Consider the following 23483-nt stretch of genomic DNA (forward strand, 5'->3'; position numbering starts at 1 on the left):
CATTCTCATGCCCCTCTCCAAAGAATGATTTACGATTTACTTAATCAGCATTCAGCCTTCCATTCAAACCTGGCACGTGCACCGGACCAATGACCATCGATAAAAGAAAGTTCATTCGCCCGACTTCCGATATCGTCAATTCATTTAATCCATTTCACTGTCCCGCTACCAAAACTGGCCCCCAAACCAAGCCCCTATTTTGACAAATCTGCTCCCAATCCTCGCTGTCAATCGATCATTTCGTCCAATCGCAAATCTTTTGAACTTCCCTATCCTTTTTTCTCTCTCTCTCTCTCTCTCTCTGTTCGTTTGCTACGCTTCGATGGCGCTATCATGGAGAATAAATTACCTTCACTTTATCGCCACCGCAAACTGCTCCCATCCATGGCGTGGAACCATTGGGCGCAACCGTTTGGGGCCGAGCACGTACAAACGTACAGCTCCCCAGGGACCGCGGTCAGTTCTCGACCTATGTGTGTGTGTGTGCTCCCGAAGCACCGGCATAAAGCATCGGCGTACCAGTTTGCGACAACATCTTAAATTTTCGCTTACCTTCCCGTTCCGTTCCGGCAGGAAACGGCATCGCAGCTTGAAGGGATTTGGGAGAGGTTTGAAATTTATCGAGTGCCAACGGTGTTGCGGTGGGTACGAGCGCGCAGAGTAAAGCGCAAGAGTAAACACAGCCCTACAGGAACGGAACGGGGCCACTGTTTTCTCACTAAAATACATCAATAACAAACGGATTTTCGTGCAGGTCCGGGCTACCAAGCGGTCCCATGTGGTTGTGGCTGTGCTTCACTCGGGCACACCTTTGCACCGGTCCAGCCCACACAGTCGCTCATCGGAAGGCGATTCCTTTTATCGACAGGACGGTAAATAAAGGTGAACTAACGCGGCAAGGAGCTGCGCGCAACGGAAGGGGCAGCAGAAAAGGTGCGCCGGAATATAAATTAGGTTAAACGGAGGTTCCAAACCAACCGTGACCGGTTGTCCTTCGCCCGTTTTATGCGATAAACAATTTTCACTTTCCCTTCGCACAAGTGTGCGGGAAGAGAAAACGGAAAACCTGCTGCCACAAGGCTGGAACGTTCCAATGTCACGAACAAGGCTGCTAGCTTACGGTACGGTACGGTAGGGTGTGGATAAAAGGCGCATGCTACAAGTGGGAACCGACCGGTAAGTGCCCTTCGAGACACACTGCACACAGCAACGCAAACACGTGTCCTCTTTTAGGGCGCTAAAGCTGCCGCGACATCGTGCTCGCGCTGCCAGTGCAGATTAACCCAATTTCGGCGAAACAGATGAAAGCTTTTACTTCGCCGAACCGATAGGCGCGGTGCCGTAAAAGTCACAGCGTTTGATAAGAAATGGTTCCGCAAAACGATTATGGTTACAGGTTTTGGTGGGTTTTCGAACAAGTGCCACGAAAAAGTCCGTTCCTTTAAGACGCTTTGGCGTCTGCTTTTTATCTGCTTCTGTGCGTGAACCTTAGCCTTAGTCGAGTAATTCGAATGATGGATAAGATTTGGTTGAGCGGATCCAAATTAAATCAAGCCTGTGGAGCTGATTGCCTCAATACAATGCGAGCGAGCGACAGGGACACTTAAAGCTTAGCGCAGGAGATGACTGCTCGGTTCATTACACAGAAACGGGGTGATGTGAGTTCATTCGATATTTGGGTTTTTGTTTTTAGACAGTGCAAGGTCTAGCTTGAAACGAACTAAAATTGATGCTATGAAACGCCCAAATGTATGCAATGTATGTACAAAATCGTCTCATTAGGATTTCATCGTGATTAGGCGAGTCTTCTTAAATTTCCAGATTATCAAAATAACTAAAAATAATTTCTTAAAAAAATTTAATTTTTCATACAAGATTTTAAAACCATTACCTATGGTTGGACACCTGAAGGCGACAGTTTTTATTCAGCTTGTCTGTCTCACACAGAATTGTTGTAAAATGTAAACAATCGCGGTCTCATGGAAAAATCCAACATGCAACTTCGTCGATCACAACAGCTGTTACCGGCATACCGAGAAACACGTCTCGATAACATTACTCGATCATTGTTGTTCTAGGCGCTGCTTTGCAAAGTATAAAGTATGAAAACATTTTCCTGTGGTGCTCGATAGCGACACGGGATGAAGTGTTGCTCAGGGAAACTAGCGTCATTGCCATCCTCTTCGCTTATCAATTCAATCCGCAAACTGAAAACAAAGATTGTCTACAGGCTGTACAAAGACACTACCGAAGTGCTGTAGAAAGTAGTACAAACAGTAAACACACAACGCAACGTAAACAACAGCTCAACCAAAGCGTCTGTTGTCGGTGGCGGGAAACTGTGGTGCTCCCTAAAACAGAAATCGACCGACTTTCGTACATCTTTGTTGTTTCAGCTGTTTTCCCTAATGGACAGAGCTGTACTACCAACCGCGAATGGCACTGCCATCATCCCAGACCGACGTTAAACACTTGAGCCCCTCAGCGAAACGATCGATTCTACACGCACGTGTACTGCAATCAGCTACGACCTGCACCGGGCATAATGTGAAATAAATCGTACTCCAGTCACGCAACAGCCGGTTTAAATTCTGTCACCTTCGATCGGTTCGGTTTCAGTACCGCGCTACCACGGCTGCCAAGCCATGCTGATCGTCGCCGTGTTTGTGGCCTTCTTTGGCATCTTTTGGATCTACTTTCACTTCCGGCAGCGGTATCTGTTCTGGCTGAATCGCGATGTGCCGTACCTGGAGCCGACGTTCCCGTTTGGGAATATGATAGACATCTTCAATCCCAACATTCACTTTGCGCATCTCATCCAGAAGCTGTACCGACAGCTGAAGGATCGGGGTGACTATGTTGGACTTTTCTTCTTTCGCGATCCCGTGCTGCTTGTGCTGTCGCCCGAGTTCGCCCGCACGGTTATGGTGAAGGACTTTAACTACTTCGTCGATCGCGGTGTGTACAGTAATGAAGAGTTTGATCCACTGTCGGCGAACCTGTTCTTCATGGAGGGTGCGAAATGGCGAAAGCTACGATCGAAGCTAACGCCAACCTTTACCTCCGGCAAGATGAAAGCCATGTTCCACACCATTGTGGACGTAGCGACCCGGCTGGACCAGCATCTTGGTGAGCGGTGTGTCAGAATGCAGCGGATAGACATTAAAGAGCTGCTAGCGCGCTTCATGACGGACGTGATCGGTTCGTGTGCGTTCGGGATCGAGTGTAACACGCTGGAAAATCCCAACTCCCAGTTCCGACAGATGGGCAAGCGGATGATCAACCTACCGAAGCTGAAATCGCTCAAAGTGTTCTTCGCCATGATGTTCCGCAAGCAGGCCCAAGCACTCGGGATACGCTACAACGACAAAGACGTGGCCGATTTCTTCATGAATGTCGTGCGGGACACCATACGCTATCGGGCCGAGAACGGTGTGCGGCGGGATGACTTCATGCAGCTGCTGATCGACATGATGCAGGAAAATGGTGCCGGTGCTGGTGAATCGCTCACGTTTGAGGAGGTCGCCGCCCAGGCGTTTGTGTTCTTTTTCGGTGGTTTTGAAACGTCCACGACCACGCTGACGTTTGCGCTACATTTGCTGGCGCAGCATCCGAAGGCGCAGCGGAAGGCCCGGAAGTGTGTGCGCAGTACACTGGCCAAGCACGGCAATGAGATGACGTACGAAGCGATTAAGGATATGTATTACCTTGAGTGTGTCATACACGGTAAGAGAAGCATGCTCAAATTGGAGGTCTTCTTTATCAGAAATCATGAGTTCTTTTCCATTTTCTGTCTTCCAGAAACCCTGCGTCTTTACCCCCCGGTGGCTTCCATCCATCGGATGACCTCCCAGCCCTACCAGCTCCCGAATGGAGAAGTCATCCCAGAGGGTGTCGGTGTGATCATCTCCAACCTTGCCTTCCAGCACGACCCAACACACTTTCCCGATCCGCTCGCCTTCAAACCGGAACGGTTCGAGGACAAAACGTTCGCCAAAACCAATCCAAGCTATTTGGCTTTCGGCGATGGACCGCGGATGTGTATTGCGATGCGCTTTGGAAAGCTTCAGACGTGTCTTGGGTTGGCAATGTTGCTAAAAAGCTACACATTTAGCCTGGAAGATTGTGACGTGGACCGCCCATTGCCCATCGATCCGATCAACCTGATGTATGGCCCGGCCGGCCCAGTGTGGTTGAACGTGGAACGTTACGTAGAGGGTAGCAAGAGCTCGTGAGGGTGTCTAAAGCATACATTGGAGTTATGTTAAGGAGTTTTGGGGAATCTTACAGTTTTCTTGATTGTAAAAATTATTATTGTAATAAACACAAAAGAGCTTAAACGTAAACAAAAATTGAAAACGTGTCATATGAAATAAAAAATTCGAACTTCCAACGACTTTCACAAGCTTTCAAGCAGCGCCCTCTATTTGCAAGCTCACACGATACAACACCATGACCGGAGCGCTTCCCACCGTGCAAAGCGCGCACAATCAAAACGTCAAACCGGAACGAACTTTGTTTATCTTTTTCGCATTAGCCGCACGGGCGCAAATTACAATCAATCGGGCGTGATTATCTGTGATAAAAATGTGAAACAATCGATTTTTAATGGTTCATTGTACCTGAGACGCACCCTTACACGCCCAGAAATCAGTATTCTCTGTGACACAGTTTTCGACCCGCTTCAGTCATGTTCGTACAGTTCCTGCTCGTGGTCAGCCTCGGGTGGCTGTGGATTTATCTGCACTTCAAGCAGCGGTACCGGTTCTGGGCCGAGCGGCAGGTGCCGTTCCTGGAGCCATCGTTTCCGGCCGGCAATGTGCCCGACACCCTCAAGCCAACCATCCACTTTGCGTACATCATCGAGAAGCTGTACAAGAGGCTGAAATCGAAGGGGGATTATGTTGGCATTTACTTCTTCCGCGATCCGGTACTGCTCGTCCTATCGCCCGAGTTTGCCCGCACGGTGCTGGTGAAGGATTTTAACTACTTCGTCGATCGGGGTGTGTACAGCAACGAGGAGGTGGACCCACTGTCGGCGAACCTGTTCTTCCTGGAGGGCAATCGATGGAGAAAGCTAAGATCGAAGCTTGCGCCAACCTTTACCTCCGGCAAGCTGAAGGCCATGTTCCACACGATAGTGGACGTGGGTAACCGGTTGGACCAGCATCTGGCGGAAAAATGCCAGCAAGTGAAGCGGATCGACGTCCGACAGCTGATGGCCTGCTTCCTGACCGACGTCATCGGTTCGTGTGCGTTCGGGATCGATTGTAATAGTCTGGAAAACCCCAACTCACAGTTCCGTGTGATGGGCAAGCGGATGATAAACCTACCGAAGCTGAAAGCACTCAAAGTGTTCTTCGCCATGATGTTCCGCAAGCAGGCGAGAGCACTCGGCATACGGTTCAACGATGAAGACGTTTCGGACTTCTTCATGAACGTGGTGCGCGACACAATCCGCTACAGGGAGGAGCACGGTGAGCGGAGGGACGATTTTATGCAGCTGCTGATCGACATGATGAAACAGGACGGCGGTGCTGAGGAAGATCCGCTCAAGTTTGAGGAGGTCGCCGCGCAGGCGTTTGTGTTTTTCTTTGCCGGCTTTGAAACGTCCGCCACCACGCTGACCTTTGTGCTGCATTTGCTCGCCAAACATCCGGAAGTGCAGCTAGAGGGACGGGATTGTGTTCGAGATGTGTTGGCGAAACACGACAACAAACTGTCGTACGATGCGGTCATGGAGATGGAGTACCTCGGGTGGATTGTGAATGGTAAAATGAACAGATTTGAGGCACGGAAACGGACATAATTAATATTTATGATCGCTTTATGTTTGTAGAAACGCTCCGTCTGTATCCACCGGTCGCAACGCTGCACCGAATCACCACCCAACCCTACCAACTCCCTAACGGTGCCATCCTCCCGGAAGGTGTTGGTGTGATCCTACCCAACCTAGCCTTCCACTACGACCCAGACTACTTTCCCGATCCGTACGATTTCAAGCCGGACCGGTTTGCGGTAAAGAACGATTTCAAGAACAACTTTAGCTATTTGCCCTTCGGCGAAGGGCCACGGATGTGTATCGGGATGCGCTTTGGGCTGCTGCAGACACGGCTCGGACTGGCGATGCTGTTGCGCAACTACCACTTCACCATTGACCCGTCGGATGCGGCCCGTCCGCTGCGCATCGATCCGATCAATTTGACGCACGGACCGGAGGGGCAAGTGTGGCTGAACGTTGAACGTATCGCAAGAAAATGTTCCTCTGCCTACATACTACCTTAGCGGAAAGCGGTCTAACCGTTTAGCCGTATACATTCGCCAGCTGGAAATAAAACGCGCTTAAGCGGCAACCACTCGGTTGAGCTTTTTCACCTTCAACCATAGATCGCCCTGCGGCTTAATAACGGTGTGTGCGTTCGATAGCGCCCCTGGTGTGGATTTGGCACAGGTAGCGAACTCGTAACTGCTCAGCAGAACTGCCAACATGGTGCGCAGCTGTAGCTTACCCTGCCGGTAGCCAATGCAAATTTTAGGACCCACGCCAAAGGGAAGAAAGGTGTAGGGTGCGCGCTGCCTGCAAGCTTCCGGCGTGAAGCGATCCGGATCGAAACGTTCCGGTTCGGGGTAGTGCTGCGGATCGTAATGGATGGCGTACACCGGTACGATGATGTTCAGCCCTTTTGGTAGAACGATGCCAGTTGAATCGGGCACGGGATAGTCCTCCGTAACGACACGGATCAGATTAATCGCCAGTGGGTGCTTGCGGAGCGTTTCTGTAAAGAAAGAGATTAGTTAATGTTGAATGCTTTTAAAACGAAATTACATGCGCTCACCATTGATACACTGATCGAGGTAGGGCATCTGGGCAAGCGCTTCGTACGTGATGCCACCATGCTTCTCCAGTGCCTCACAAACACACGCCCTTGCACGCTGCTGCAGCTCGGGACGTTGTGCCAGCTCGTGCAAGCAGTAGAAAGTGGTCACAGCATTCGTTTCGTAAGCAGCGACAAACAGAAACACTTGCGCGGCAATTTCCGACAGCGTCAGGGAGCTTTTCCCTTCAAAGCCGGGCGCGTTAAGAAGCTGATCGATTAGATCCACTCTTCTGCTTGCTTCAGGCCGGTGCTCGTGCAGCTTGCTGTTGATGGCTTCTGCTACAACGCGCTCCACCGTTTCCGTTAGCTCCCGTGAGCACACCTTCAAACGCAACTTTCTCGCCACGGAGCGGTATGACGTCATTAGGAACAGCTTCCACACAGTGGGCAGCAGGAAGCCACCACGCATAACCGCTTCATGCAGACCACCTTCCGGTGCGAGCAGATTGTTCCCTTCGCGGCCGAGCAGAAACCGCATCGCAATGTCCGTGTTGTGGCGTTCCAGCACCCCCTTCAGCTCTATCATTTCACCTTCCGCGGCCAGCTTTGCGTCCAGGTACGCCCGAAACCGATCGATCATTTGTACCATTTCGGGCAGGAACGCTCGCAAGCGACCGGTGGAAAAGATTGGACTCGATGCGTGACGCAAAACGCTCCACCGTTCACTGCCACTGTTCAGCATGTGGCCGGACAGTGGGTCGTGCTGCCGGTTGTTGTAGCCCCCGCGGTCGTAAAAGTGGCGAAAGTCACGCACCAGCACGTTTCGGATCATTTCCGGATCGGTGATCATGGCGACGGGTTCGGTAAATTGGAAGATTCCACCGAACGGGTGCTTTCCTTTTAATGCTCGGTAGAGGTCCAGCATCAGGTGGGAAGCGTGCTGGATGTTACCGAATGGAAAGCGTGCCGGGACGAACGGTACACCCCGTTCGGACCAGAAGGTGTATTTTTTTCGGATGTGGATGACGCACAGAACGAAACAGAGGGATAACACAGCGGAGAGAAGCCACACGACGATTAACATGTTGGTGCGAATGATCCGGTTCGGTTGAATGACTGACTGAGAATGGCACGCAAATCGTGATCGTGATCGTGCCCGGCCGTATCTGTGCAACCTTGTTTCACAACCTTAACACAGTTCTACACAAACTATGCAACTACAGTTGCATTGCTCGAGATCAAGGCCAGCGCTCGGTCTGATTGACATCTTGTGTTACATCTTGTTACACATGTCTTTTTAAAATAACAAAAAAAAAAAGATTCAAGTTTATTCGATTAAAATGCACACAACACAGACCACTCACTCCGTCAGCTTCTCCACCTTCAGCCACAGTCCACCCTCGGGCGTTAGCACCGCATGGCGGGAAGAAATCACCAACGGCACATTGGTTTTCGAGCAGCGCGCGAAGCTAAAGTGCATCAGCAGCACCGCCAGTCCGACCCGTGCCTCCAGCATCCCGAACCGGGCCGCTATACAAATCCGTGGCCCTTCCCCGAACGGTATGAAGCTGTACGGTTTGCGCGATTCGCACGCTTCCGGCGCAAACCGGTCCGGATCGTACCGTTCCGGGTCGGGATAGTTGTCCGCATCGTGATGGATCGCATAGACCGGGATCATAACGTTCATACCCTTCGGGAAGGTAACGTCCGTGCCGGGGACGCGATAGTCTTGGCTAACCTGCCGGATAAGATTCGCCCCCGGGGGGTACTTGCGAAGTGATTCTAAGGAAGGAAGAGAAAAGATTCCCCTTTTTAGTGAGTGTTTTGTGAAGCTTATTAAGCTGTTTTCCCTTACCATTGATGCACTGATCGATGTACGGCATGTCCATGAGTGCTTCGTACGACAGTCCACCGTGCTTTTTGACCGCTTCCACCACACACTCCCTTGCCCGCCGCTGTATCGCCTCATTCAGCGCCAGCTCGTACAAACAGTACGACATCGTCGTGGAGGACGTCTCAAACCCGCCGAGGAAAAACACGAACGCCTGCGCCACGATCTCGTTCAGGCTGAGCTTCCCTACCTTCTCCTCCTCGCCCGACCCGTCCAGCTGGCCACTGTTCTTGAGCTGCATCAACAGGTTCATGAAATCATTTCGCACGATGTTGTTCTGCTCCCGGTACTCGATCGTTTCCCGCACCACCTTAAAGAAAAACTGCGAAACGTCCTCCGCCGTTCCCTTGATGTGTATCCTTCGCGAAAAGTCCTTAAACGTGGCCATGAAGAAAAACTTCAATATGCGACCCCGCGGCACCTCGAACACCTTCCTTCCCATGCGCAGAAACTCCGCATTCGGGTCGTTCAGGCTGTTACACTCGATCCCGAACGCGCACGTCCCGATCACGTCCGTCGTGAAGCGGGCCAGCAGCTCCTTCATCTCCACCTCGCCGTCACTGTGCGCGATGCAGCGCTCCAAGCATTCCCGAAACTGTCCCCCAACGGACACGATCGTGGGACACATCATCTTCATCTTCCCGGACGAGAAGGTCGGTATAAGCTTCTTCCTCAAGTTGGTCCACTTCGTGCCCTCGATGTTGAACAGATGGCCCGAAATCGGATCGTCCTTCTCGTTGTAGTACACGCCCCGATCGTGAAAGTGGGCAAAGTCACGCACCAGCACATTCTTCACAAAGTCCAGCTCCAGCGCCAGCGCGACCGGATTGGTGAAGAAGTAGATGCCCCCGAACGGACGGCCGGAGGACTTCATTTCGTTGTAAAACTTTGTCATCAGCTGGGAGGAATGCATCCGCCGGCCGATGCCCTGGATGTTGCCGAACGGGAACCGTGGCTTCACGTACGGTACGCCCCGGTCTGCCCAGAACGTGTACTTCCGGCGGACGTACCAGATCGCGGCCGTGACGGCCAACAGCAGCAGATAGAGCAGCATCTTGCACTGGACTGGCTGAAATGGATGCTGCTGCGTAATCACGTCAAGAGCTGCTGCAAGATGTCACATGAGTCAATTATGCAGCCCGTAAATTACACTTATCTTTTCCCTTTATCCCTTTTCCTTTGTGTGTTGTGCGTTGTGTTCGCTTATTTTTTCTACACCCCGCGGTTTACATTGACGCTTTAACCGCGGGCGAGACTGTTCGAGATGCGACTGTTCTGATTTTTTTCTCCTGTATCTGCTCTACTCTCGTCAGCTGGTGTGCGTAGTGTTTACGGTAGAACGAGAGCGAGCGACACTAACACAAGCGTACAGCCGGCCCTTCGCTTACGTACAGACACTCACATACTGATAGCAGGCGTGTTTTGTTGTGATGCTACACGGTTGAGTAGTGGTGGTGGTACTGTTATTCACACGGTCGGTCAAGGACGTTTTCATACAGGGTGTATCACATCCATCACAAGGTGTATATTTTAATTGTGTTTTTTTAATTTAAATTTAATGGGGTAGTTTATGATGGTAAATGGTTCTTTACACCAATTAAGGCACCATTTGCAATGGTATATGAATTTATGATTATAAATATTCGCCCGTCCCTTGGTAAAGTCGTAAGCTCGCGCGACTTAACCACACGCCCGTCATGGGTTCAAGTCCCGTATAGAGCAAATCTGTTACATCCAGAGCAAATGTATCTTTTTTTCCTTGTCATGCTAACATAATCCACCACAATTAGGGCCTATCCTAATAAAAAAAAACACTTAATTAGGTTACAAAATAATGAGAAGAATTGCTTTTGGGGTTTAAATTAAAAGAAAAGTCAATTTATTAAACAAACTATATTTGAAAAAATTCTCAAGTAATTACACAGATAAGCGATACTTCTGTGGAGCATTTTGGAACAGAAAGGAAAACATAACATATAGTGCTAAGAAACAGTGTAAATATCATCAATTGATTGTAGAAAGCCATACAAACCTGTGCATAATGTTATTTTAAAAAATACCGAAAATTACTCGTTTGTTCTTAATATTTTTGATATTTTAGTAATTTTATCTTTTAACAAGCTATATGGAATATTTCATATCTGGCTAAACACACCTGGAATTTCATCATTGTTTTCAACATTTCCCATCATTACCTCCTAACTGACTTCCCTTCAACGACACTAATTTCCTTCCGCTGCCCCGTGCGCATCGTACTTTACCAACCGCAACCGCACGCCATTAACCGGTGTCAGCACGAACGCCCTCGGGGAGTAGGTTAAGGGCACGTCCGTCTCCTTACAGGGCAGCACTTGGAAGTGTTGCAGCAGCAGTGCCAGCCCAATCCGTGCCTGCATCATGCCAAACCGCAGCCCAATGCATATCCGGGGACCCTCCCCGAACGGCAGATAGGCACAGGGATCACGCCGTGCCATCCGTTCCGGTGTGAACCGATCCGGATCGTACGTGGCCGGCTCGGGATAGATGTCCGGATCGTGGTGAATCGCGTACGTCGGAATCATGATCTTCATCCCCGGGTGAAGTGTTACGCTGGTGTCCGGAATGCGGTAAGGTTTTGTGACGATTCGCTCCAATATTGCCACCGGCGGGTACTTGCGAAGAGTTTCTGTAGAAATAGAGCACCTTTTAAAACCTCGAAAAGATCATGAATCTGATGATGTGTTCTTACCATAGATGCACTGATCTAAATATAGCATATTTTTGGACGATTCGTACGACACAACACCGTCATGCTTCGCGAGCGCATCCAGCACACACTCCCGGGCCTTCCGCTGAGCTTCCTGATTTAGCGCCAGCTCGTACAGCGTGTAGGTCATCGCACTGGACGACGTCTCGAAGCCGGCGGTAAAGAAGATGAACGCTTGTGCCGCAATTTCGTCACCCGAAAGCCGGCCCACTATCTCGTGCGAGCCCTCCAGCGAGCCCGTGTTCTTCAGTCTTATCAGCAGGTCGAGAAAATCGTTCCGCCGCACGCCGTGCCCCTCCCGATGGTGGATCGTCTCGCGGATCACGCTCTGGAAGAAGGCGGCCACATCGTCGTGCAGCAGCTTCAGCCCGAGCCGGTTCGCCAGCCCCCGGAACGTTTTCATGATAAACACCTTCAGCGGATGGTTGCGCGGTGTGTCGAAGTGTTTGCGCCCGATGCGCCGGAACTCGTTCTGCGGATCCCGGAAGCTGTTCAACTCCAGCCCGAACGCGTACGAACCGATCACGTCCGTCGTGAAGCGTGCCATAAGATCGCGTACCTCCACCACATCGTCCGACGTGTACTGTTCGCGCAGAAAGCCACAGAACTGCTCGGCAATGCCGAGCACTAGCGGGAATGCCGCCTTCATACGCCCACTTGTGAAGGTGGGTGTGATCTTCGCTCTCAGGTCCTTCCACCGTTGCCCCTCGATCGCGAAGAGATGCGCCGACAGAGGATCATCCTTCTCGTTGAAGTACACACCCCGGTCGGGGAAGTGATGGAAGTCTTCGATCAGAATGCGCTTCGCTAGCTTCAGATCCGTAACGAGCAGCACCGGATTGAGAAAGATGTACAGCCCCACAAACCCGGGACTGCCAGGCACTGCTTTGTACTGCTCGTAAAACCGCTGGCTGAGGTGAGCCGGATGGATCGATTTGCCCATCTCCTTGAAGTTGCCGTACGGCAGCTCCGGCTCGACGTACGGTACATGGTACGATCGCCAGAAGGAATACTTACGCACCACGAGCAGGTACACGCACAGACAGAGCGTCGCAAGCAGCACGCCCAAACTGACGAACGATGTTACCACGAGCTCCATTGGCGGTGCACTGCTGTCGGTGAGGCATTATCGCGACACGATGGCCTTCTCGCTTGCGATGGCCTATCTCGCGTACAATCAGAGTTTGGAGAGAACACTTGCGCTGTCTGGCGGGCTGGGAGAGCCATCAAGCCGCTAGAAATGGCAACTAGCGAGACCTGTTTTTTGCGCGACGACTCCACTTACGGACGCACTTACCGTTTAGGCGTAACACGCGCGACACGGATGTGACGAGACTTTAGAACGAAACGAAGCGCGCCTTGCTGTAATGTGGAAGTGCACGATGTGGTTTGAATAATTTATGCTTCTCTCGGGGGTTCTCTCTTTCTTTATGGCTCTCTCTCTCTCTCTCTCTCTTTTGCCATCGGCTTGCTATGATTTAATATTGGCGTCGATCGTTTGTGTTGGCTTGGAGCTTGTTTTGAATGGGCAGTGCTTTGTGTTGGACTCATTTAATCCTATTGTGAGTAGGAGAATTTGAGTGATTGGCATGTGTGGGATTGAAGATAATGGAATAAAAGAGACGGTTTAATCGAAGTGAGAAAACATTAATTTTGTGCTCTATGCAAGGGGTGATCTTTAGAAATCGGGTGACATTCTAAAATGAAGATCTTCAGGTTTTTTGTTTCGTTTTCTCATTCATCATGCGTTGTTCTATTTCTTTATTCCCTTCTCAATTCTCCTTTCAAAGAAAGCAATAAAGCCTATCACGCGTCAAAGCACCTCCACCCGCAACCAAACACCATTCGCCGGGCCCAGAATGAAGTTGGTCCTCGAGTACTGTACCGGTATCTGGGTCCGGTCGCACGCGCTAAACCGGAACCGATCCAACAAACTGGCCAACCCCAACTTGGCCTGTATCGAGCCGAATCGCATCCCAATGCAAACACGTGGCCCTTCTCCAAACGGTAGATAGCAGTAAGGATCACGCCTTGCCACCTCGTCGGGCGAGAAACGCTCCGGCCGGTACTGCGCCGGCTCGGGAAAGTGTGCCGGATCGTGATGCATCGCGTAGATCGGTATCATAATCTTCTGACCACGGTGCAGCACCAGCCCACTGTCCGGCAATCGGTAGTCCTTATCGGCGTTACGCTCCAGTATCGCCACCGGTGGATGTTTGCGCAGTGTCTCTGGAAAGAGGAGCACACAATAACAAACAGCTGAAGAGTTGTTTTTCACTTTACGAAAAGGAATAATTTCACGCACCACTGATACACTGCTCGAGATAGTTCATCTCGGATACGGCTTCGTAGGAGAGCTTCCCATCGTACTTCTGGAGCATCTGCTTCACACTCTCTCGGGCCCGTTCTTGCACCTCAGGATTCAGCGCCAGCTCGTACAGTGTGTAGGACATGGCAGTTGATGAAGTGTCATACCCAGCGGTGAAGAAAATGAACGCCTGTGCAGCAATCTCCTCGAACGTTAGCCTTCCAATCTCTTCCCCGTCAGCCTCAAGCCGCCCTGTGTTTTTCAACTTCAGCAACAGATCCATAAAATCGTTCCGTACAATCTGGTCGCGCTCGCGATACTCGACCGTGTCCTTGACCACGCGCATGAAGAACCCAGAAACGTCATCGTGCAGCTGCTTCATGCCCAAGGCGTTCGCGTGCGTCCTAAACGCCTTCATGAGGTACACGACTAGCGGCGAATGGCGCAGCTTGTCGAACGCAATCTTACCGTACCGGCGGAACTCATTGTCCGGCTCCCGGAAGCTGTTACACTCGATCCCGAACGCGCACGCCCCTATCACATCGATCGTGTAGCGGGAGAGAAGATCATGCACTTCAACCTCATCAGAGGACTGCAGTGACTCGTTCAGATGCTCACAGAACCGTTCACAAACTTGCGCGATGAGCGGAAGGGTCATCTTAATACGGCCCGAAGTGAACGTAGGTGATAGTTTTGCCCGCAGCGTACGCCACTTCTGGCCCTCGATCGCGAACATGTGGGCGGACAGTGGGTCATCGCGCTCGTTGAAGTAAACGCCACGGTTCGGGAAGTGATGGAAGTCTTTCACCAGCAGCTGCTTGATCAGCTTCGTGTCGAAGATGTAGAGCAGCGGCGAGGTTATCATAAACACACCACCGTACGGGACGTTCTGGCGCTTAAAGTGATCGTAGTGCCGCTGGGTGATCGGTGCAATGTGCTCTACCTTGCCGAGCGTTGCGAAGTTACCGAACGGAAAGCGGGGCTTGATGTAGGCGACGGAACGATCCTTCCAAAAGTTGTAACGACGGTGGATCCATGCCAAGCACGACAGCACGATGGCTAGTACAACGCCAACCAACTGCAGATACATACTTGCGAATGGGTTGAAGTGTGAACGGGAACTGAAGTGCATTTGCAGCGAGCGATACATTCAAAAAGGGCAACCTTTCGGTGAGTTCTTTTGCAAAAACTGCATCGTTTCATAGGTTCTCACGGTGCAAGGCAAGCTAAGTGGAAGGTATGTGTGAGCACTGATCGTGAGATGTGGTTAGAGTGTATCGTATGGATGACCTTTAGTGATAGCGTCGTTGCACAGCTGCGTGGTACAAACCGGCTAGAATCGTTCAGTGGGAGAGAATCTCACTGTGGAGAGACTAAAAAGTGCAAAATGAGAGAGACTTGGATTTTAAAAAAACATCGCTGTTGCCTTTTTTTGAGCCGTCCTGTCAACAGTGTGAAGTGCGTCCACCGTATCTTATCTGCCCGGCCAGATGCGACTCTACGGCGCGTCTGTATCGGTTTTGGACATTACACATACATATTATTTCCCATCATTATCGTTAGAACACACCAACACACCAGTGCTCCGGAGAATCGTTAAATTGATGAACTAATGCGCGACTCTCGGCAAATTTGCGTTCAGTCTAGCCACGGACGGCATACGCGAAAGTGGTTAAAAATGTGGATTCTCATCGTAGAAGTTCTCGTAGCGCTTCTGGCACTACTCGGTGGAGCAGTGTACTTTATCGTGCGCAAACAATCCTACTGGAAGGAGCGTGGCGTACCGCACCCGAAGCCGTCATTCTTCTTCGGCAGCTTCAAAGATGCCGGCACGAAGATACACTTCACCGAGGAGGTGGAACGGCACTACGCCATTTACAAAGGGAAACACCCGTTCATGGGCGTGTACCTGCTGACGACACCGGTCGTACTGCCGCTGGATCTGGAGCTCATCAAGGCAATCTTCGTGAAGGATTTCCAGTACTTCCACGATCGCGGCACGTACTACAACGAAAAGCACGACCCACTGACCGCCCATCTGTTCAATTTGGAGGGTCAAAAATGGCGCAATCTTCGCCACAAGATGACACCCACGTTCACGTCCGGGAAGATGAAGATGATGTTCCCGACGGTGGTGGCGGCGGGCCAGCAGCTGCGAGACTTTATGGAGGAAAACGTCCAGAAGCACGGTGAGATGGAGCTGAAAGATGTGATGGCCCGCTTCACGACCGATGTGATTGGGACGTGCGCGTTCGGGATCGAGTGTAACAGTATGCGCGATCCGGACGCGGAGTTCCGGGCGATGGGGAAACTGTTTATGGACCGGCAGCCGTCGCAGTTTGTGAACATGATGGTTCAATTCTCACCGAAACTGTCCCGGCTGTTGGGCATCCGGTTGATCGATAAGGAAGTGTCGGCGTTCTTTCTGAAGGTGGTCCGCGATACGATTGACTATCGGGTTAAGAATGGCATACAGCGGAATGATTTTATGGATCTGATGATACGGATGCTGCGGGACACAGCGAACCCGGAGGAAGCGCTTACCTTCAACGAGGTGGCGGCACAAGCGTTTGTGTTCTTCTTTGCTGGGTTTGAAACGTCTTCCACACTGCTAACGTGGACACTGTACGAGCTAGCGCTGAACCCCGAGGTGCAGGAAAAGGGACGCCAGTGTGTGCAGGCAGTGCTCGCCAAGCATAATGGGGAGATGACGTACGAAGCTATCCACGACATGAAGTATTTGGATCAAATTTTGAAAGGTATTTACACATGGCATTATAGCCCTTGAAACCGTTCTTAATTTTTTTGTTTATTTTTGTTTCATTTCCTACTCCAGAATCCCTACGCAAGTATCCTCCAGTTCCGATGCATTTCCGCATGACGGCACAGGACTACCGCGTGCCGGACACGGACTCAGTCATCGAGGCCGGCACGATGCTGTTGATACCGATCTTTGCCATTCAGCGGGATGCGAGTCTATTTCCCGAGCCGGAAAAGTTCGATCCGGAACGGTTCAGTGCGGAGCAGGAAGCAAAGCGCCATCCCTTTGCCTGGACACCGTTCGGCGAGGGGCCGCGGGTTTGCATCGGGTTGCGGTTCGGGATGATGCAGGCACGGATCGGGTTGGCCTATTTGCTGCAGGGCTTTAGCTTTGCGCCGTACGAAAAAACGTCCATCCCGATGAAGTTCGTTACGAACAGTTTCATACTGGGTCCGAGGGAAGGCTTATGGTTGAAGGTGAACAAGCTGGAATCGAAGCAAGGTTGATGGACTTGTGAATGTTTGGGAAGGAATGTATACTAACCAAATTATTGATGTATTTATCGAGCGGAATGAAACACAATAAAAAAGCATACTACAAAAGCATACTTCCTTGTGATATTATGAGAAGCTCAAAACGCAACGATAATGATTACGTCAAGTGTTTCATGCTCTCTGATGATAAAGGAAGTTCCTTAAAAGGTAACGCTTATCACTCCTTGGGTATAAAGTCCGGATATAACCGGCAAGAGGTTTCAATCAGCTTTCAAAAGAAGCTCAATCACAATCAAGACCTTTTTAGGAGTTATGGATTGATTAGCATTGTCATTGTTTACGAAAATAGCCATTTTTAACTTATCTCTTATTTCCCTCAATGGCACATTATCCTTAAAAGGACAATCTCAAAAGCGAGAAGGCAACGATTGTAAATCCATCTATGATCGTGAGAACCTTTTTTGGGTGGCACTGTAAAACAACAACCGGTCGATTAGCGGCAAACGACTGCATCACAAACACAATGAAGCATGTACAACGTAAACAAATGTCAGGCGGGAGGGGCACTGGAATTGCAGGGGAAGCAATTACGTCATCGTCATCACTGATGATTGTTATGGCTTGCTTTTTAAATCAAGAATGAAATGCGGGGGATAAAACAAGTCATGTCAGGGGTGTACAACCTTCTACGAAAACTAATTTTCATAATTTTAATAGTTTAATTTTTTTTTCTTTTGTTTTTCGTGATTATTCGTGAAAGCAAACGTAAGATAAAGATTTTTTGTATTCCTTTAAAATATGTTTTATTTCATAATTACACCAAAATGTAATCCAATCCAATCCTATGTTAGATGACCAATGGAAAATTGTTTGTTTCAATCATTACTACCGATGGAGCGACTGTATGCACCAAACCATTGACTCACAGTTGCTCCACATTTAACCAAAGTCCCCCATCAATTGTTAAGATCGTACTCGAGGGTGTAATCTTCAACGGTACGCTCATCCTATCCTTCGCTAGCGTAAAGCGGAAGTGCTTCAACAGATATACCAACCCAATCCGAGCTTGCATCATGCCAAACCGAAGCCCAATACATATGCGTGGCCCTTCACCAAACGGTAGATAAACGAACGGATGACGTTTGGCTTCCTGCTCCGCTGTGAACCGGTCCGGATCGAACTGCTCCGGATTGGGAAAGTGTTCCGGGTCGTGATGCAGTGCGTACACCGGTATTGCTGCCATGATGCCTTCCTGCAGGACCTTATCAGTATCGGGCACTCGGTAGTCCTTCTCGACCCGGCGGGTGAGGGTCGTGATCGGTGGATACTTTCGCATCGATTCTAGAATGGAAGGAACGCGATCCATTAGCGTTGAAAAGGAATATTTTCACCCGAACGGCTTACCATTAATACACATTTCAATGTACTTCATCTCGTGCACTGCCTCGTAGGTAATGGAGTTGTGTAGCTTAAGCACATCCGTAATATTCTGACGTGCCTTATCCTGCAGCTCCTGGTTAAGCGCCAGCTCGTACAAACAGAACGACATCGCTGTTGAAGAGGTCTCAAATCCTGCCAGGAAGAACACAAACGCTTGCGCTGCAACATCCTCGATCGTAATGCGATCTTTCAGATCTCCAGCAGTCCCGTCATGCTCCATTTGCTCTTTCAACATCTTCATAAGCAGCATCATAAAATCATTCCTTTGCACATTGTTGGTTTGCCGAAACTCAACTGTATCTTTCACTGCGCCCATAAAAAACTCCGCCACGTCCGGTTGCGTAAGCTTGACTCGGAGTGTTCGTGCTATTTTTGGGAATTGAGCGGAAAGAAAGATCTTGAGCGCACGGTACGGAGACAATTGGAACACCTTGCGTCCCATCGCACGAAATTTTGCTTCTGGATCTTTCAAACTGTTGCACTCAAGCCCAAATGCAACCGATCCAATAATATCGGTGGTAAAGCGTGCAAGCAGATCCTTCATCTCAACCACAGGGCTGGTTTTGATTTCGTTCATCATACACCGGTCGAACTCTTCCGCCACAGCCGTCACAGTGGAGAACATCAGCTTCATCTTACCGGAGGTGAAGGTCGGTGTAAGCTTTGCTCGTAGATTTTTCCATCTGGTTCCCTCCATCGCCACCAGATGATGTGAAAGAGGATCATCTCGTTCGTTGTAGTACAGGTTACGATCGTGGAAGTATGGGAAATCTTTCACCAGCACCGTTTTGATAAGATCAGGATCGATCAGCAGCGCAACGGGATTGATGAAGAAGTGAATTCCTCCGAATGGTTGCCCGGAACTTTTCAGCTGCCTGTAACAGTTTTGCAGAATCGCCGACATGTGTAGCTTCTTGCCAAAACCACCCAGGTTTCCTTGTGGAAAGGATGGCGGCACGTACGGGACACCTTGCTTTTCCCAGTAGGCAAGCCGCTGCCTGATCCAGTAGACTGCTACGAGCAGTGTTACGACGAGTAGACTTATCCACATCTTGTGATGCTGCTCCGTTGAATTCTGTAGTAAAACTGGCGTATGATTTCAATATCTTAGTAGCTACGATGGTTTTGTCTCGCCAGCGCGACTCGGTAATGTTTAGTGAGCAATTAAACGCCTGTACAAAAGGTGCCTATTATATTGGCATGGTAGTGTGTGTGTATTTTTGCATTTACAGCACTACCGGCGCCCGACGCCGCTGCATCTGGGCTATCTAATCTGTGATAGTTAATCACAGTTGCTAGTGGCAGTATACTGTGCGGTAGACTAGAGAACGTACAAAAGCAAATGGAGAATGCAGTGTGTTGGTTCGGACAGAGGTATTCCGACATCTGGGATACAGGGATAGGAATGAAATATCGTTCTAATATCTACTAGACTAAGGAGACCCAATTCTGATCAGCCAACGTAGAAAATATTGTTATTTTCCTAATTATGTAGAACCTTCAATTTCATAGATTTAAATTATACCAAGCGTATATATTACTAGTATGACATCCGTAGTGTCATCGAAGGTTGTTAGATCTTATTACGCAGCACTGTAGTTTGACGCTGGACTTGCTGCCCTATAAATTGATGCATTACACACCTACACATTCCCATTTACGCCAACACAGCGTATACAAATGATGTTTTGTTTGGATAATTGTAGGCAAAAGTGGGAGTAGACTAGTGAGGAAAAAACAACAATACATCATCAATGTCATTAACGTGTGTAGTGGTTTTTTTCTCCTATGTACAGTAGATGGGATCAGTATCTACATCATCGCTTTAAACACAGTTGTGAGCGGGTTGTTGAGGAAACTGATTTCTCTTACTACTTTAAACAGAAAACATAGCCTTTATTTAAAACATTGAAATTATATTTGTGTATAACTTCGCTGCAAGCACATCTTTGACATGTTACAGGTTCTTTACAATCGCTCCACATTTAACCAAAGTCCACCATCGATCGTAAGAATAGGACTTGCGGAAGAAATCTTCAACGGTACGCTCATCCTATCCTTCGCTAGCGTAAAGCGGAAGTGCTTCAACAGATATACCAATCCAATCCGAGCCTGCATCATACCGAACCGCAACCCAATACATATACGTGGCCCTTCACCAAACGGTAGAAATGCAAATGGATGACGCTTTTCCGACTGTTCCGCTGTAAAACGCTCCGGATCAAATTGTTCTGGATTGGGAAAGTGTTCCGGGTCGTGATGCAGTGCGTACACCGGCACAGCGACCATAATGCCCTTCTCTAGCACCTGATCCGTACCCGCTACTCGGTAGTCTTTCTCAACCCGACGAGTAAGAGTGGTCGCTGGAGGATACTTTCGCAAAGATTCTATAAAAAAAGAAGATTTGACGATTAAAAAGACGTAAAAGTATCATAGAACAATTTGACCCCATCTTACCATTAATACACATCTCAATGTACTTCATCTCGTGCACCGCTTCGTAGCTGATAGTGTCATAGCTCTTCAACACTTCTGCGATGTTCTGTCGTGCCTTGTCCTGCAGCTCCTGGTTAAGGGCCAGCTCGTACAAACAGAACGACATCGCAGTGGAGGAAGTTTCAAACCCAGCCAAGAAGAACACAAACGCTTGCGCTGCAATGTCATCCATTGTGAGCTGATCTTTGGAATCCCCGGCAGCTTCACCGTTCTCGACCTGCTCCTTCATGACCTTCATGAGCAGTGTCATAAAGTCATTTCGCTGCACATTATTGTTTCGCCGGAAATCGATCGTATCTTTCACCACGCCCATGAAAAAGTCCGAAACGTCCGGCTGTGTTAGTTTCACGTGAAGCGCTCGCGCTATCTCCGGGAACTGGGCGGCAAGAAAGATCTTGAGCGCACGGTACGGAGACGCTTGGAACACTTTACGACCCATAACACGGAACTTTGCGTCCGGATCTTTCAAACTGTTGCACTCTAGTCCGAACGCAACCGATCCAATCACGTCGGTGGTAAAGCGTGCTAGCAGATCCTTCATCTCAACCACTGGGTTAATCTTCACCTCATCCGACATACAACGGTCGAACTCTTCCGCCACAGCCGTCACAGTGGAGAACATCAGCTTCATCTTACCGGAGGTAAAGGTCGGTGTAAGCTTTGCTCGTAGGTTTTTCCACTTTAATCCCTCCATCGCGACCAAATGGCGTGAAAGTGGATCATCCCGATCGTTGTGGTACAGGTTACGATCGTGGAAGTAAGGGAAATCTTTCACCAGCACCGTTTTGATGAGATCGGGATCAATCAGCAGCGCAACGGGATTGATGAAGAAGTGAATGCCACCGTATGGACGACCGGAACTTTTCAGCTGCTTGTAACAGCTCTGCAAAATCTCCGACATGTGCCTCTTTTTACCAACACCGGCCAAATTCCCTTGAGGAAAGGTTGGCGGCACATATGGCACTCCTCGCTTTTCCCAGTAGGCAAACCGTTGCCTGACCCAGTAGACTGCAGCCAGCAGTGTTATCACAAGCAAATGAACCCACATTTTCGGATGCTGTTCCGGTGAACGCTTCAAAGCAACTGAAGTTTGTTTCGGATGCTTTCTTCCAAGATACTTTTGCTTCGCCAGCGTGACTCGGTAATGTTCGGTGAGCAATTATACGCCGGTTCAGGGTGGTTATTATCACCATGCAGGTGTGTGTGTCTTTTTTCTCTCGCACATTTCCAGACGGTTTAAGCGCGACTACGACTCATCTCGGCTATCTAATCTGTGATGGTTAAAAATGGAAGGTGTCGACAGTCTTAAATGGGGTGTTCTACGGTACTATCGGTTCAGGTATCGTCGATATTGGGGTGGGCAGACAGATTGCTATCTACGTACAGGATGAGTCGTACACGATGATGAAAAGAAATTCAAACTGGAATCATTCGATGGATAACATTTGATTCAACTAACTTGATTTGGATTTGATGCAACTAATCAAATCTTCTTCGCGGGTTTTAATCGTGGTAGAATAGTAAATGTTCGACGACCCAGCTCGTAAGGCAGTCCAAAAAGACAGAGGAGGTGTGATAGGCCCAAATTAAGGTGGCAAGATGGTGTGGACGACTATTGTTCCGCAATAAAGGCTGGGATAACGGAATGGCAGACGAAGGCTCGCGACCGTGAGAGGCTTCGGACAGTCTTGAGGAAGGACAAGACCGCAAAGCGGTTGAAGGGCCGGACAAGCAAGTAAGTGTGAATTTTAGTAAATGGAATTATTTACATTTCACCTTATTACATACATTCTCCGTAGATCTAGATAGCAGGTTGTCTTCAAAAAAAGTCTTTCACAGCGCCCAACGTGGGGCTCGAACCCACGACCCTGAGATTAAGAGTCTCATGCTCTACCGACTGAGCTAGCCGGGCTGTTGATAACTGAGCCGCTCGTTTCACTTCAGGTTAGCTAACAGACAGCATGAAACATCTTCATGCGCACACGTTTTGCGACGCATCACTGCGCAGCCGCAAGAAGGCAAGGGCGTCTAAGGGTAGATGGAAGCCAATGCTTGAGATAATAAAAAATCAGTTACAGTGTTTATTATTACCTATAGATTTGAATTATAAAGAGTGACAAAATCAATGAAAATATGCATCGATTATCTACTTTATTTATTCTCTATGTATTCCTTTATCAATTTTTGTGTCGAAGACATTTCTCGGATCAATACACTCACACCCCCAAAACGTAAGGTTTCTTACTATTCGCGCATGTTTACACATTACTCATCACATTTCTATGTCTGATCTACGTACAGCCTTCTCTAACCCGCCTCAATACCACACGCTCAAGTTGATACACTTCAAGATTTGTGCCTATGTCATCGTTTCGCACCCCGTTCCCACCGTTCACTTGCACCTTCTTCTTAATCTTATCTTTTTTTATATTTTGTGCAAACGACTCATAGCGCCCCCCCACGGGAATACACCACGCGGACGGACTCTTCACGGTGGGATCATGCTTACTTTATTGAGTACACACGCAG

At 49.3% G+C, this 23483-nt stretch overlaps 9 protein-coding genes and 1 non-coding gene across 10 annotated transcripts; 3 read left to right on the plus strand and 7 right to left on the minus strand.

Moving 5' to 3' along the window:
* Window positions 1–2481: 2481 nt before the first annotated feature.
* Window positions 2482–4346, plus strand: LOC121597634 (probable cytochrome P450 6a20). Its single transcript, XM_041923525.1, has 2 exons — window positions 2482–3726; window positions 3802–4346. Exons 1-2 carry the CDS (start codon window positions 2646–2648, stop codon window positions 4233–4235), a joined length of 1515 nt encoding a protein of 504 aa, XP_041779459.1. The 5' UTR covers window positions 2482–2645; the 3' UTR covers window positions 4236–4346.
* A 166-nt stretch (window positions 4347–4512) lies between these two features.
* Window positions 4513–6381, plus strand: LOC121596407 (probable cytochrome P450 6a20). The gene is made up of 2 exons (XM_041921313.1): window positions 4513–5771; window positions 5840–6381. Exons 1-2 carry the CDS (start codon window positions 4691–4693, stop codon window positions 6283–6285), a joined length of 1527 nt encoding a protein of 508 aa, XP_041777247.1. The 5' UTR covers window positions 4513–4690; the 3' UTR covers window positions 6286–6381.
* Window positions 6343–8055, minus strand: LOC121596409 (probable cytochrome P450 6a14). The gene is made up of 2 exons (XM_041921315.1): window positions 6837–8055; window positions 6343–6776 (listed from the first exon to the last, which is right to left on the minus strand). The coding sequence occupies exons 1-2, from the start codon at window positions 7900–7902 to the stop codon at window positions 6343–6345; spliced, it is 1500 nt and encodes a 499-aa protein (XP_041777249.1). The 5' UTR covers window positions 7903–8055.
* Window positions 8056–8103: 48 nt separating this feature from the next.
* On the minus strand, window positions 8104–10007 carry LOC121596408 (cytochrome P450 6A1-like). Its single transcript, XM_041921314.1, has 2 exons — window positions 8674–10007; window positions 8104–8600 (listed from the first exon to the last, which is right to left on the minus strand). The coding sequence occupies exons 1-2, from the start codon at window positions 9761–9763 to the stop codon at window positions 8179–8181; spliced, it is 1512 nt and encodes a 503-aa protein (XP_041777248.1). The 5' UTR covers window positions 9764–10007; the 3' UTR covers window positions 8104–8178.
* A 453-nt stretch (window positions 10008–10460) lies between these two features.
* LOC121596655 (probable cytochrome P450 6a18) lies at window positions 10461–12828 on the minus strand. Its single transcript, XM_041921776.1, has 2 exons — window positions 11438–12828; window positions 10461–11374 (listed from the first exon to the last, which is right to left on the minus strand). The coding sequence occupies exons 1-2, from the start codon at window positions 12552–12554 to the stop codon at window positions 10932–10934; spliced, it is 1560 nt and encodes a 519-aa protein (XP_041777710.1). The 5' UTR covers window positions 12555–12828; the 3' UTR covers window positions 10461–10931.
* Window positions 12829–12914: 86 nt separating this feature from the next.
* LOC121596654 (cytochrome P450 6a8-like) lies at window positions 12915–14916 on the minus strand. Its single transcript, XM_041921775.1, has 2 exons — window positions 13761–14916; window positions 12915–13684 (listed from the first exon to the last, which is right to left on the minus strand). Exons 1-2 carry the CDS (start codon window positions 14911–14913, stop codon window positions 13269–13271), a joined length of 1569 nt encoding a protein of 522 aa, XP_041777709.1. The 5' UTR covers window positions 14914–14916; the 3' UTR covers window positions 12915–13268.
* Window positions 14917–15143: 227 nt separating this feature from the next.
* On the plus strand, window positions 15144–17129 carry LOC121596653 (probable cytochrome P450 6a23). Its single transcript, XM_041921774.1, has 2 exons — window positions 15144–16522; window positions 16600–17129. The coding sequence occupies exons 1-2, from the start codon at window positions 15376–15378 to the stop codon at window positions 17028–17030; spliced, it is 1578 nt and encodes a 525-aa protein (XP_041777708.1). The 5' UTR covers window positions 15144–15375; the 3' UTR covers window positions 17031–17129.
* Window positions 17130–17802: 673 nt separating this feature from the next.
* Window positions 17803–19565, minus strand: LOC121597539 (probable cytochrome P450 6a14). Its single transcript, XM_041923363.1, has 2 exons — window positions 18423–19565; window positions 17803–18359 (listed from the first exon to the last, which is right to left on the minus strand). The coding sequence occupies exons 1-2, from the start codon at window positions 19507–19509 to the stop codon at window positions 17941–17943; spliced, it is 1506 nt and encodes a 501-aa protein (XP_041779297.1). The 5' UTR covers window positions 19510–19565; the 3' UTR covers window positions 17803–17940.
* Window positions 19566–20330: 765 nt separating this feature from the next.
* On the minus strand, window positions 20331–22077 carry LOC121595609 (cytochrome P450 6A1-like). Its single transcript, XM_041919694.1, has 2 exons — window positions 20916–22077; window positions 20331–20845 (listed from the first exon to the last, which is right to left on the minus strand). The coding sequence occupies exons 1-2, from the start codon at window positions 22000–22002 to the stop codon at window positions 20427–20429; spliced, it is 1506 nt and encodes a 501-aa protein (XP_041775628.1). The 5' UTR covers window positions 22003–22077; the 3' UTR covers window positions 20331–20426.
* Window positions 22078–22793: 716 nt separating this feature from the next.
* Window positions 22794–22866, minus strand: Trnak-cuu. The gene has a single exon. It is a non-coding gene; the product is annotated as a tRNA-Lys (tRNA).
* Between the last annotated feature and the right edge of the window lie 617 nt (window positions 22867–23483).

The sequence above is a fragment of the Anopheles merus genome, chromosome 3R (assembly GCF_017562075.2).
Source record: "Anopheles merus strain MAF chromosome 3R, AmerM5.1, whole genome shotgun sequence".
Lineage (NCBI taxonomy): Eukaryota > Metazoa > Arthropoda > Insecta > Diptera > Culicidae > Anopheles > Anopheles merus.

Bases quoted from the DNA above. Each gene is read 5' to 3' on its own strand.
- LOC121597634 (XM_041923525.1), top strand. From the start codon at position 2,646: ATGCTGATCGTCGCCGTGTTTGTGGCCTTCTTTGGCATCTTTTGGATC. The intron at 3,727-3,801 runs GTAAGAGAAGCA...TCTGTCTTCCAG, and splicing joins CCTTGAGTGTGTCATACACG to AAACCCTGCGTCTTTACCCC.
- LOC121596407 (XM_041921313.1), top strand. From the start codon at position 4,691: ATGTTCGTACAGTTCCTGCTCGTGGTCAGCCTCGGGTGGCTGTGGATT. The intron at 5,772-5,839 runs GTAAAATGAACA...TTATGTTTGTAG, and splicing joins CCTCGGGTGGATTGTGAATG to AAACGCTCCGTCTGTATCCA.
- LOC121596409 (XM_041921315.1), bottom strand. From the start codon at position 7,902: ATGTTAATCGTCGTGTGGCTTCTCTCCGCTGTGTTATCCCTCTGTTTC. The intron at 6,777-6,836 runs GTGAGCGCATGT...CTTTCTTTACAG, and splicing joins CCTCGATCAGTGTATCAATG to AAACGCTCCGCAAGCACCCA.
- LOC121596408 (XM_041921314.1), bottom strand. From the start codon at position 9,763: ATGCTGCTCTATCTGCTGCTGTTGGCCGTCACGGCCGCGATCTGGTAC. The intron at 8,601-8,673 runs GTAAGGGAAAAC...TTCCTTCCTTAG, and splicing joins CATCGATCAGTGCATCAATG to AATCACTTCGCAAGTACCCC.
- LOC121596655 (XM_041921776.1), bottom strand. From the start codon at position 12,554: ATGGAGCTCGTGGTAACATCGTTCGTCAGTTTGGGCGTGCTGCTTGCG. The intron at 11,375-11,437 runs GTAAGAACACAT...CTATTTCTACAG, and splicing joins TTTAGATCAGTGCATCTATG to AAACTCTTCGCAAGTACCCG.
- LOC121596654 (XM_041921775.1), bottom strand. From the start codon at position 14,913: ATGTATCGCTCGCTGCAAATGCACTTCAGTTCCCGTTCACACTTCAAC. The intron at 13,685-13,760 runs GTGCGTGAAATT...TCCTCTTTCCAG, and splicing joins TCTCGAGCAGTGTATCAGTG to AGACACTGCGCAAACATCCA.
- LOC121596653 (XM_041921774.1), top strand. From the start codon at position 15,376: ATGCGCGACTCTCGGCAAATTTGCGTTCAGTCTAGCCACGGACGGCAT. The intron at 16,523-16,599 runs GTATTTACACAT...TTCCTACTCCAG, and splicing joins TTTGGATCAAATTTTGAAAG to AATCCCTACGCAAGTATCCT.
- LOC121597539 (XM_041923363.1), bottom strand. From the start codon at position 19,509: ATGTGGATAAGTCTACTCGTCGTAACACTGCTCGTAGCAGTCTACTGG. The intron at 18,360-18,422 runs GTAAGCCGTTCG...CTTCCATTCTAG, and splicing joins CATTGAAATGTGTATTAATG to AATCGATGCGAAAGTATCCA.
- LOC121595609 (XM_041919694.1), bottom strand. From the start codon at position 22,002: ATGTGGGTTCATTTGCTTGTGATAACACTGCTGGCTGCAGTCTACTGG. The intron at 20,846-20,915 runs GTAAGATGGGGT...CTTTTTTTATAG, and splicing joins CATTGAGATGTGTATTAATG to AATCTTTGCGAAAGTATCCT.